Here is a 14,211-nt window from a genome sequence, read left to right on the forward strand (position 1 = left end):
GGTTGGACTATATATACCCCATGATGCACTTGTGTTCACTGCTTGAAAATGGCTCTTTATATGAGCTGAAACGTTGCCTATACCACATGGGTGAATAAAACCACTTGTTTTTTTACCTGGAGTGCTGTCCGGTTTCCTATCTATCTATCTATCTATCTATCTATATATATAGACGAAAACGGACAGCAACTCCAGGTAGTACAAATGTATAATTTATTGGGCCACAGTGGCACAGAGGCGACGTTTCGGCTCAAAATCCAGAGCCTTTCTCAAGCCTTTTTGTATATATATATATATACAAAAAAGCGGAACAGCACCTCCAGAGACAATCGCAGGTGCAAGCTACCAAGCAACAATGTAGAAAAACAGTAGCCGCACACTACTAAATGCACTAAGAATGGGTGAACAGGTGAATGTGTGAACAGGGTCAAATACATGACGCCAATACCTACTATTAAGCAGGGAAGAAGCTCTTAGCGCATATAATTAATCAAAAATATGTCGGGCCCATCTACCAGACGTCAAGGTAGCTTCTCATCAGATGGGACCTACTCTAACATGGAGTGTCCAGCTCCATTGTTACTCTGATTAAAAGCACCAGGGAGTGGGCGGGGAGTGCTAAGTTCCAAAGAAGATGTCCATTCCTCTATTATATATACATACAAAAAAGCGGAACAGCACCTCCAGAGACAATCACAGGTGCAAGCTACCAAGCAACAATGTAGAAAAACAAAAAAAGTAGCATCACACCACTAAATGCACTAAGAATGGGTGAACAGGTGAATGTGTGAACAGGGTGAAATACATGACGCCAATACTTACTATTAAGCAGGGAAGAAGCTCTCTCTCTCTCTCTCTATATATATATATATATATATATATATAAAATCATACTTCTGATATATATGGATGCATAATATGCATAACTACTACTGATGTTTTAACCATAATATATTTACATATATTATAATGTATTATATATTCTAAATATATAATAATACATGTAAATATATTATGGCTAAAAACTTATATATATGTTTAAATTAAATGTAGCCTCTATTTCTGAAAGATTTCTGATGGGATTCAAACTCACAACCTTCTACATTACAGCCCAGAATGTTAACCACTACACTACAGAACTGCATGGCCAGTTACTTAAATACTACTAGTAGTGGTTAAATAGTGCAGTGGTAAGATTCTTGGCTGTAATGTAGAAGATTGTGAGTTCGAATCCTGACATATACTTTTCACAAATAGAGGCTAAATTAGTTTTAAATACACTGGGTGTCCCCAAGCACTGACTCCATATATGAATATAGCTATATATGGAGTCAGAGCAGGACTAGCGTCCCGACACCCTCCCCTCTTCAGAGCAGGTTTTAATGCTCGGGTTCTTCTATTGTGCTCGTGTGCTCTGTAGAGCACCCAAGCATCGGGAAGTGTTCTACTCGAGCACCAAAGCAGACGAGCACTTTGGTGCTCGGCCAACACTAGTAGTAAATGCATTTAGGCTCCAGGAATGAACCAGGGCGGACTCCATATGTACTGTTAATTCAATCAACATCATGTCAATGTAGGCTTGCTAGATTATATTTACAGATATCTGTGAACCCAATTCACCCCCCCTCTTTTTTCAGCATCACAGTTGAGGGGACAGTTTGGTACAAAGTGTAGGCCTGCCTAAAGCTATCCTAATACTTCAACTCTATCTAGCTGTGTGTGCCTATTTCTTTTTATCCTGGCCATGTAGGATATTAGGTTCCTCTCAGAACCACCTTTCCTGCCTCTCAAAACATATGCATTTAGCATTTGTTTCTGCATATTCTCTCCAATAGCACTGTAATTGGACTTTAAAGTCCTCATCCCTGACTAAGTCTGAAGGAAAACGCCAGATATAGTCAGTGCCTCTTGGGATACTGTTCGTGAGAGTAATTATGGCAGGATCATGATCAGACACTATTATGTCACCTACTGAAACCTCCAACTTTCTTCAAGTGTATCTCTCTAGATACAAACATATAGTCCAGCCTCAACCACAAGCTATGTACATTGTAAATACTCTGAGGGTGAGTAATCCTCTACACATCCTTAGGGGTGTTAGTTGCTGCAAATTTCCTAAGTACACAATCTCTATGCCTCAGGACTATTAGCTTTCAGGGACGCTTCATGTGTTCTCCTTGTGACATAATACCATATTCATGTCCCCTGCAACTATTTTGTTAGCTGTCGTATGAGCCCGTACTCTCACGCAAGGTACTAAAGAAAAAGTTATTGGTGTCATTCGGCCCTAAGACATTGGATATACTAAGATCATCATTCTGTGAGCTGAGATGTACTTGCACTCATTTGCTAGAATAATCCTACTAAGTCAGCGGTCACCGTATACAGCAGGTTCTTATAAAGCAGTACCACCACTTCAGCTTCGGATCCCCAAAACCTTACCCACCCAGAGCTTCAGTATAAAAAAATATATATACAGTACAGACCAAAAGTTTGGACACACCTTCTCATTCAAAGAGTTTTCTTTATTTTCATGACTATGAAAATTGTAGATTCACACTGAAGGCATCAAAACTATGAATTAACACATGTGGAATTATATACATAACAAAAAAGTGTGAAACAACTGAAAATATGTCATATTCTAGGTTCTTCAAAGTAGCCACCTTTTGCTTTAATTACTGCTTTGCACACTCTTGGCATTATTCTCTTGATGAGCTTCAAGAGGTAGTCATCTGAAATGGTCTTCCAACAGTCTTGAAGGAGTTCCCAGAGATGCTTAGCACTTGTTCGCCCTTTTGCCTTCACTCTGCGGTCCAGCTCACCCCAAACCATCTTGATTGGGTTCAGGTCCGGTGACTGTGGAGGCCAGGTCATCTGGCGCAGAACCCCATCACTCTCCTTCATGGTCAAATAGCCCTTACACAGCCTGGAGGTGTGTTTGGGGTCATTGTCCTGTTGAAAAATAAATGATGGTCCAACTGAACGCAAACCGGATGGAATAGCATGCCGCTTCAAGATGCTGTGGTAGCCATGCTGGTTCAGTATGCCTTCAATTTTGAATAAATCCCCAACAATGTCACCAGCAAAGCACCCCCACACCATCACACCTCCTCCTCCATGCTTCACGGTGGGAACCAGGCATGTAGAGTCCATCCGTTCACCTTTTCTGCGTCGCACAAAGACACGGTGGTTGGAACCAAAGATCTCAAATTTGGACTCATCAGACCAAAGCACAGATTTCCACTGGTCTAATGTCCATTCCTTGTGTTCTTTAGCCTAAACAAGTCTCTTCTGCTTGTTGCCTGTCCTTAGCAGTGGTTTCCTAGCAGATATTCTACCATGAAGGCCTGATTCACACAGTCTCCTCTTAACAGTTGTTCTAGAGATGTGTCTGCTGCTAGAACTCTGTGTGACATTGACCTGGTCTCTAATCTGAGCTTCTGTTTAACCTGCAACTTCTGAGGCTGGTGACTCGGATGACTTTATTCTCCGCAGCAGAGGTGACTCTTGGTCTTCCTTTCCTGGGCGTGTCTGCATGTGAGCCAGTTTCTTTGTAGTGCTTGATTGTTTTTATGACTGCACTTGGGGACACTTTCAAAGTTTTCCCAATTTTTCGGACTGACTAACCTTCATTTCTTAAAGTAATAATGGCCACTCATTTTTCTTTACTTAGCTGCTTTTTTCTTGCCATAATACAAATTCTAACAGTCTATTCAGTAGGACTATCAGCTGTGTATCCACCTGACTTCTCCACACGCAACTGATGGTCCCAACCCCATTTATAAGGCAAGAAATCCCACTTATTAAACCTGACAGGGCACACCTGTGAAGTGAAATCCATTTCAGGTGACTACCTCTTGAAGCTCATCAAGAGAATGCCAAGAGTGTGCAAAGCAGTAATCAAAGCAAAAGGTGGCTACTTTGAAGAACCTAGAATATGACATATTTTTAGTTGTTTCACACATTTTTGTTATGTATATAATTCCACATGTGTTAATTCATAGTTTTGATGCCTTCAGTGTAAATCTACAATTTTCATAGTCATGAAAATAAAGAAAACTCTTTGAATGAGAAGGTGTGTCCAAACTTTTGGTCTGTACTGTGTATATATATATATATATATATATTAAATACAGTAATACACAAATTGTACATGTATAAAAACTGCCACAGTCCTTTTCTTCTAAAATAAATAATCTCTTGATCTCTTTATCAGCGATCTTGTGGACTGGATTGAGAGTGACATGTCCTTTTTTGCTGATAACTTAAAATTGTGTAGGAAACTTAAAACCCACCTTGGTTATCCAATACTACAGAAAGACCTAAATAAGCAGGCAGATTGTGCAGAATGTGGCGGATGAATTTTAATGTAGATAAATGTAAGGCACCTAGGCCACAGTAACTGCAATAACTCTTAATATCTTAATATTACCACTTTATAAATCTTCGTAAAGCCACATCCTGCACATGGGCTTCAGTTTTTGGTTACTATAAAGGATACATGAGAGCTAGAAAGGGTTCACAGAGGGGTGACCAGATTATTGAATGGGATGGAAGTTTTGTATAGAGAGGCAAAGTTGGACATGTTCAGTCGCCTTAGGCTGTTTTCACATCTGCACTTTTACATTTTCGCTCTTCTGCTCCGTTATAGGAGCAGAAGAACAAAAATATCGTAAGAGCCGGACTCGGCACTTAACTGAAGTGCACAGAGCCTTTGGACCCCATTGACTACAATGGGATCTGTTAGGTTTCTGTTCAGGAGATGGTTTTTGTAGTGGAGACAAAAGTCCTGCATGCCTTAATTTACAGTGAGGAACAGAAGTATTTGAACACCCTGCAATTTTGCAAGTTCTCCCACTTAGAAATCATGGATGGGTCTGAAATTCACATTGTAGGTGCATTCCCTCTCTGAGAGACAGAATAATATATTTTTTTAAAGAACTCATTTGTCTTGCACTGCTGAAAATAAGTATTTGAACACCTGAGAAACAGCAAGAATTCTGGCTCTCAAAGACCTGTCACTGTGCCTTTAAAAAGTCCACCTCTACTCCACTCATTAATCTAACTAAGTAACACCTGTCTGAGCTCTTTAAAGACAACCATCCACCCCACAGTCAGACGCCAACTACTACCATGGACAAGACCAAAGAGCTGTCAAAAGATACCAGAGACAAAATTGTGGACCTCCACAAGGCTGGAAAGGGCTACGGGGCAATTGGCAAGCAGCTTGGTCAATAGATCAACTGTTGGAGCAATTGTTAGAAAATAGAAGAGGCTAAAGACAACTGTCAGTCTCCCTCGGACTGGGGTTCCATGCAAGATCTCACCTCGTGGGGTATCACTGATGATAAGAAAAGTGAGGAATCAGCCCAGAACTACAAGGGAGGAGCTGGTCAATGACATGAAGAGAGCTGGGACCACAGTTTCAAAGGTCACTGTCGGTAGAACACTAAGCCGTCATGGTTTCAAATCATGCATTGCATGGATGGTTCCCCTGCTCAAGTCATCACATGTCCAGGCCCATATGAAGTGAGGAGGCATGGGAGAAAGTCATGTGGTCAGATGAGACCAAAGTAGAACTTTTTGGTCTAAACTTCACTCGTCGTGTTTGGGGGAAAAATACAAATGAGTTGCATCCCAAGAACACCATCCCTACTGTGAAGCATGGGTGTGGTAATATCATGCTTTGGGGGTGATTTTCTGTGAAGGGGACAGAGCGACTGCACTGTATTAAGGAGAGGAGGAATGGGGCCATTTATTGGGAAATTATAAGCAACAACCTCCTTCCCTCAGTCAGAGCATTAAGGATGGGTCGTGGTTGGGTCTTCCAACATGACAACGACCCGAAGCACACAGCCAGGATAACCAAGGAGTGGCTCTGTAAGAAGCATATCAATGTTCTGGAGTGGCCTAGCCTGTCTCCAGACCTAAATCCAATAGAAAATCTTTGGAGGGAGCTAAATCTCTGTGTTGCTCAGCGACAGCCCCGAAACCTGACAGATCTAGAGGAGATCTGTGTGGAGGAATGGGCCAAAATCCCTGGTGCAGTGTGTCCAAACCTGGTTAAGAACTACAGGAAACGTTTGACCTCTGTAATTGCAATCAAAGGCTTCTGTACCAAATATTAGGTGATCAAATACTTATGTTCAGCAGTGCAAGACAAATAAATTATTAAAAAATCATACAATGTGATTTCCTGATTATTATTTTTTTAACTGTCTCTCATAGTGGCAATGCATCTATAATGTGAATTCCAGACCCCTCCATGATTTCTAAGTGGGAGAACTTGCAAAATCGCAGGGTGTTCAAATACTTCTGTTCCTCACTGTATATTGTATGGATAGATATATATGGTGTCAGTACAAAGAACTGGCATGTGACTTATTCATTCCAAGGACTTTACAGAGGACTAGGAGACATGCATTGCATGTGGAAAAAGGGTGATTTAAAGGGATTTTCCAAGATTCAGATACTGATAACCTATTTTCAGGATAGATCATCAGGGATCCGACATTGTATATTGGCTGTGCTTGGTATTGCAGCTCAGCCCTATTCACTTGAATGGGACTGAGCTTCTCCTAGGCCATGTAACCAATGAAAAGTGACATCACTGGCCTCTTCAAAGAGCTAATTGGCAGGAATGATGGTAGTTGGACCCCTGCTGATTTGATACTGATGACTAGTGTTGAGCGAATCAAAGTATCCGAAGTGGACTTTGATACGAATTTCAGGAAAAATTTTAATCGCCATGAAACAGAATTTCCTCATGCTTCGTGGTAATGAATCAATTTTCCCTGAAGTGGCAGTAAAAAAAAAAAAAAACATACTCCCCTCATCCATTTGAGTGCGAAGAGGTCGTCGTAGCCATCTTGATTGAAGATTGTGGGCAAAATCTATTGCACAGTGATGTAGGACGTCAGCACGCCGGCCAGCGTCATGATGTCATCACACAACGCGCACGATTTTGCACGGTGTCTTCAATCAAGATGGCTGTGGTGCTTCTTCGCAATCAAATGAATAAGGTGACTATTTTTTTTTTACCGGATTAATCCCTGAAAGCCCTCACTATTATTCTCAGATTCCGCAATCACCGATGAAAACGGCATCTGAGGGGTACAATGACTGGGACCGGCACAATCGCCGCTCCCTTTAATTGCACCCACTACTTACAAAGAAAAGCGCCCTTTATGACAATGTAATTTGTCACAAAGTGAATTTCTTTGTCAAATTCGGAGAAGCAGCTGAATTTGAGGAATCATCAATATCTAAATGCCAGAAAACCCCGAAACGGTAAAGGATTCTTTACAGTTAGAGTAGTCAAACTGTGGAATGCCCTAGCCCAAGAGGTAGTAATGGCAGATACTATGGCAGCATTTAAAAAGGGATAGATGCTTATCTAATAGTAAAGGGCATTGAGGGTTACTCATATAGATCGGATCATATAGGTTGAACTTGATGGACCTGGGTCTTTTTTTGAACGTATCTAAATATGTAAATCTGGATTTGTAAGTCATATTCATAAACCTTCTAGTCACCTGTTATTAGTTTAATCATGTCCAACTATTTTTTTTATCAAGTATTTGACAATTTATTACCCACTTGCAAAATATTTCAACTGCAAAACACTGTTTGACAGCCTACACCAACTGCAACTAAACAACATTTTTTTACACTTGCGCCCAGCCTTACTGCACTTGTTCTTCTATATCTCATTGGGTCATTTTTTTCTTACAATAATCATAGGTCGCATGGTGTTTTTATCAAGCATGAGTGCATATGTAAGCTCTATGAACAGCATATATTCACTGACTAAAGCTGCGCTGGAGAAGTTCTGCGATTCCCTTCGTCTAGAAATGAATCAGTTTGGAGTGAAGGTAAGATTCCTGCGTTTCTGCTTTCTGTTATTCACCAGCAGTGGTAAATGGAAACCACATACACCATAGATGTTTATAAGATGTTGTCTAATGTATACTTCACCATGCCATAGACATCTCAAAGAGTTTTCCAGCTCTAAGATACTGATAACCAGGAAGAGGTCCCTCCATTTGTCCCGGCCATCCCGCTCTTTTGTGTTCAACCCCACATTTATTTTTTCTGGCAAATAATAAAGAAAACTATGCCACATATATAGTATAACACCCCCAGCCCCTTATACAGGTCCTTCTAAAAAAATTAGCATATTGTGATAAAGTTCATTATTTTCTGTAATGTACTGATAAACATTAGACTTTCATATATTTTAGATTCATTACACACAACTGAAGTAGTTCAAGCATTTTATTGTTTTAATATTGATGATTTTGGCATACAGCTCATGAAAACCCAAATTTCCTATCTAAAAAAATTAGCATATTTCATCCGACCAATAAAAGAAAAGTGTTTTTAATACAAAAAAAGTCAACCTTCAAATAATTATGTTCAGTTATGCACTCAATACTTGGTCGGGAATCCTTTTTCAGAAATGACTGCTTCAATGCGGCGTGGCATGGAGGCAATCAGCCTGTGGCACTGCTGAGGTGTTATGGAGGCCCAGGATGCTTCGATAGCGGCCTTAAGCTCATCCAGAGTGTTGGGTCTTGCGTCTCTCAACTTTCTCTTCCCAATATCCCACAGATTCTCTATGGGGTTCAGGTCAGGAGAGTTGGCAGGCCAATTGAGCACAGTAATACCATGGTCAGTAAACCATTTACCAGTGGTGTTGGCACTGTGAGCAGGTGCCAGGTCGTGCTGAAAAATGAAATCATCATCTCCATAAAGCTTTTCAGCAGATGGAAGCATGAAGTGCTCCAAAATCTCCTGATAGCTAGCTGCATTGACCCTGCCCTTGATAAAACACAGTGGACCAACACCAGCAGCTGACATGGCACCCCAGACCATCACTGACTGTGGGTACTTGACACTGGACTTCAGGCATTTTGGCATTTCCCTCTCCCCAGTCTTCCTCCAGAATCTGGCACCTTGATTTCCGAATGACATGCAAAATTTGCTTTCATCCGAAAAAAGTACTTTGGACCACTGAGCAACAGTCCAGTGCTGCTTCTCTGTAGCCCAGGTCAGGCGCTTCTGCCTCTGTTTCTGGTTCAAAAGTGGCTTGACCTGGGGAATGCGGCACCTGTAGCCCATTTCCTGCACACGCCTGTACACGGTGGCTCTGGATGTTACTACTCCAGACTCAGTCCACTGCTTCCGCAGGTCCCCCAAGGTCTGGAATCGGTCCTTCTCCACAATCTTCCTCAGGGTCCGGTCACCTCTTCTCGTTGTGCAGCGTTTTCTGCCACACTTTTTCCTTCCCACAGACTTCCCACTGAGGTGCCTTGATACAGCACTTTGGGAACAGCCTATTCGTTCAGAAATTTATTTCTGTGTCTTACCCTCTTGCTTGAGGGTGTCGATGATGGCCTTCTGGACAGCAGTCAGGTCGGCAGTCTTACCCATGATTGCGGTTTTGAGTAATGAACCAGGCTAGGAGTTTTTAAAAGCCTCAGGAATCTTTTGCAGGTGTTTAGAGTTAATTAGTTGATTCAGATGATTAGGTTAATAGCTCGTTTAGAGAACCTTTTCATGATATGCTAATTTTTTTTAGATAGGAATTTGGGGTTTTCATGAGCTGTATGCCAAAATCATCAATATTAAAACAATAAAAGGCTTGAACTACTTCAGTTGGTGTGTAATGAATCTAAAATATATGAAAGTCTAATGTTTATCAGTACATTACAGAAAATAATGAACTTTATCACAATATGCTAATTTTTTTAGAAGGACCTGTAGTGTACAGTGTACAACATTCCACAGTATATAGTTTAACACCCCACAGTACACAGTATATAGTATACCACCCCACAGTATACAGTATATAGTATACCACCCCAAAGTATAACACTCCACAGTTTATACTATAAAACCCCATAGTATACAGTATATAGTATACCACCCACAGTATACAGTATATAGTATACCACCCACAGTATACAGTATACCACCCCACAGTATACAGTATATCGTTTACCACCCCAAAGTATATAGTATAACAATCCACAGTATATACTAAAACACCCCATAGTATACAGTATACCACCCACAGTATATAGTATACCACCCCAAAGTATATAGTATAACAATCCACATTATATACTATAACACCCCATAGTATATAGTATTACACTCCACAATATGCAGTATGCATTATAGCACCACACAGTATGCAGTATATAGTATAACACCCCACAGTTTACAGCATTCAGTATAAAACCCCACAGTATGCAGTACCCTGCAGTATACAGTATAGCACCACACAGTATGTGGTATATAGTATAATGCCCCACAGTATGCAGTACCCCACAGTATGCAGTATAAAGAATAGCATCACACGGTATGCAGTAGCCCTCAGCATATAGTATAACACCCCACGGTATGCAGTACCCACATTATACAATATAGCACCATGCAGTATGCAGTATAAAGTATGACACCCCACAGTTTGCAGTATACAGTATCAAACCCCACAGTATGCAGTACCCTGCAGCATACAGTATAGAACCACACAGTATGTAGTATATAGTATAATGCCCCACAGTATGCAGTATAAAGGATAGCATCACACTGTATGCAGTAGCCCACAGTATATAGTATAACACCACACAGTATGCAGTACCCCATAGTATATAGAACAGTATAACATCCTCTGTCACCGTTTCCTAATGTAATCTTTACAAAAAACTCCATACAACTATGGCAAAGTTCCACTGCAGCAACACTCCTGCTGGAGAGAAAGGGTCTATGATGATATCATCGATGTTACTGGTCACATGGCGATGATGTCATCACAGGTCCTTTCTCCTATGAGAATCACCGCTTTCATTCCCCAGAAATGTTGGGCCCGGGGCTACTGACACAAATCCCCCTATTATAATTTTCCATTACTGTTAACATACCCATAGGAGAAGTCATTAAGATTGGTGGGGTCTGACACCCGACACCCCCATGATCAGATGTTATCTGTAGCTGCAGTGTCAGGAAATAGACATTGTAATGAGCATTTTGTATTACAAAAAGTCACCATGTAGGCTCAGCCTAACTTCTAGCAAGAGTCTGTTTTCTGGTGTTGTAGGATCTCCCAGTCAGACCCGAGTCTATTAATATATTTATTTTTATTTATTTATTTATTTTTGTGATGGAAAAATTATTTTTAAAAGCTATGAACAACATTGACATTACACCTACAGGAGCTTTTATGACATCACGTGCTAAATCCATAGGCATTAATATGGAGTCCGTGAACCCCATCCTTTGTAGATGAAAGAGCTTCCACTCCTCTGGGAAGGCTTTCTACAAAATTTTGGAGAATGTGGGAATTTTTGCCTATTCATCCAGAAGAGCATTTGTGAGGTCAGAAACTTATGTTGGACAAGAGGGCCTGCCTCACAATCTCTGTTCTAGCTCATCCTCAAAGTGTTGGATGAGGTTGAGATCAGGGCTTTGGGTGGCTAGTCAAGCTCTTCCACGCCAAACTCACCCAACCATGCCTTTACAGAACCTGCAATGGGGTACAGCAGGGGTGAACTGGCCAAAGACCCTAAAGGGAAATCGATGGCATGGGGGCCACCAAAGCTTGTACCTATATGAGTCAGTATAGAAATGGTGCAGGGACTCTGGCATCTCAGGCTACATGCTGGAAAAGGCCTGTGGCCTGCCACAGAAATTTGGAACAACACTTAGATATTATACTTTTTTTTCATTCGTACATAACTAGATGAAGTCAAGGCAGCATACTGAAGGTAGGGCTAGCCTACAACATGGGGCCAAGTTTAGTTTTTTTTCTAGAGCCCCTGGATCTGCTGGTTGCGAAGTCCTCCCTTCTGCTGTCTTTAATAGTGTTGATCACGAATATTCGAATTTCGAATTTTTATCGCGAATATAGGTACTTCGAAGTTATAGCAATATAGCGAATATTCGAAAAAAAAAACGAATATAGAGCAATTTAGCTAATATAGTGCTATAATCTTTTTTTTTATAGTTGTAATTTTTTTCCAATCTGGACTTCAGATGAGAATAAAATAAAATTACAACTATTAGACAAAGAAGATTATAGCACTATATTAGCTAAATTGCTCTATATCGATTTTTTTCGAATATTCGCTATATTGCTATAACTTCATTTTTTCGAATAATCTTAATATTCTAAAACAAGAATATATAGCAATATAGCGAATATTCGAAAAAAAATATAGAGCAATTTAGCTAATATAGTGCTATAATCTTCTTTGTCTAATAGTTGTGAGTTGAAAAATTCACAATAAAAATTCGAATCCGAAAATTCGAATTATGAAAATTCGCATATTACACAATCATTACCTTGCCGATTTTTCAAGAAAAAAAAATCGTGAATTTTCGAATATTCGACGAATATTCTAAAAAATATTTGCGAAATATCGCGAATTCGAATATGACCCCTGCTGCTCATCTCTAGTCTTTAACAATGACAGAAGATAGAAGAGCAACGAGCAGCCAGAAACAGGAACAACAGGATGACTTTCATTTCCTGTGACAAATGTATCAGATTGACATGGGGTGAAAAGTTGATTCAAATTAAAAGTTACTGTCATAAATTACAGTTCATGTACAGTTTGTACATTGCTGAATTTCTGTAGACGTTTATAGGGACTCTACACTAATCTGCTAAAAAAAACAACCGTGGCCTGCATCAGACCCTGTAAAGGCCCCTTTACACTAATAGATTAAGTAGGAGATTGTTGAGAAGGAAGCGTTCCTTCCCAACAATCACTTGCTCATCAGTGAAGGAGACCACTGCATTTACATGCAGCAATCTCCTCCACAGTGTGGGGAGCAGCAATCGCTAATGCCATCGTCCCCATACAGAATCATTTGCCAGCAGCAGAGTGTGTTTAGATGGCATGATCAGCTGCTGGCAAACTATAATTTTGGTGTCTGCACAAGCGATCATATTATACGATTAAAGAGCGAAACGAGCGTAATCGGCAGCACCTTTACACTGGCAGATAATTGTTACGAGCGTTTGTACAAACGCTTGTTAGCAATTATCTGACTGATGCTCAGCCAGTGTAAAGGGCTCCTTTAAGGCTATATACACCTTCTGAGGCAATTTTTGTTTATGATTGCATTTTACTAATTTTGTGCTAAATTTTTTCAGTTGGTCTTCATTAAAAATATTGAGTCGTTCTCTACTTTTTACTTTCACTTTGTGCCGGTCATCTAATAAACCTTAATAAATCTCTAATTTACTAAGAGGTCAAACACTTATTTAATAGTTGGTCCAGAATTGTTATTACGTGGGGAATGCATGAAGCTATTAAAACAGACATGTCAGAAGTGGTGAAAGGTCCTCTTTAAGCCACATTCTTATCGGTAAGATAAGGATTGAGCTATAATGAGTGTTTATAAGGTCAGAGATACTGTAAGAAGCCCATCAGTTGAGCTGGCTGACGGAGCAGAGACAAAATTTGTATCTTCCTACTAGAGCCCTGTACAGGAAAAGGGATCCATATTTTTCACAAAGACCAATTTAAAAAAGTGATTTTTAGCTTTTTAAAATGAGTACAATGCAATCAAAAATAAATAAAAATTGCGCCCCAAAGGTGTAAATAGCCTTCAAGTATGGAGCCCGTAGGGTAGGGCACAGTGGCTTAGTAATAAAAAAGCTGCACAGGCTCCATGCCAGTGCACATTAGGCTTCGTTCACATCACCATTCAGCCTTTCTGTTCTCCTGCTCCGTTTAGGGGCAGGAGAACGGAAAGGACGGATAAGCACATAACTGACGCCAAACTGAGTCAAACAGAGCCCGTAGGACCCCATAGACTATAATGGGGTCCGTTATGTTTCCGCTCAGAAGATGATTTTTACGCGGAGACAAAAGTCCTGCATGCACAACGGAGCAGGAGAACGGAAAGGCTGAACGGTGATGTGAACGAAGCCCAACTGCTAAGCTATAGTTGTTGCAGTATGAAAGTGAACTAAAACTTTAACCATACACACTGTCATAAAACACTCTGGAGTGTTGGGGGGTAATAATTCAATTAAGAATTATTAATTATGGTCATAAAAATTAACCATAAAAAAAAAATTGTCATAAATTCTCAAAATTATAACCTTGTGAATTGTAGACAAACTAATCGATACAATTCACAGATTTCCTCAGATAAATAAGTTCTTTTGACGTGAGATGACGTTAA

At 40.3% G+C, this 14,211-nt stretch overlaps 1 protein-coding gene across 1 annotated transcript in view; it reads left to right on the forward strand.

Annotated features, from left to right (window-relative positions):
- The window catches only part of LOC122936288 (retinol dehydrogenase 7-like), a 53,682-nt gene that overhangs the window by 29,244 nt on the left and 10,227 nt on the right, over positions 1–14,211 (forward strand). The window contains exon 3 of the mRNA XM_044292417.1: positions 7,747–7,877. Within this exon, the coding sequence (XP_044148352.1) occupies positions 7,747–7,877 (131 nt within the window). The remainder of the gene's footprint in view (positions 1–7,746; positions 7,878–14,211) is intronic.

The sequence above is a fragment of the Bufo gargarizans genome, chromosome 4 (genome assembly GCF_014858855.1).
Source record: "Bufo gargarizans isolate SCDJY-AF-19 chromosome 4, ASM1485885v1, whole genome shotgun sequence".
In the NCBI taxonomy this organism is placed as follows: domain Eukaryota; kingdom Metazoa; phylum Chordata; class Amphibia; order Anura; family Bufonidae; genus Bufo; species Bufo gargarizans.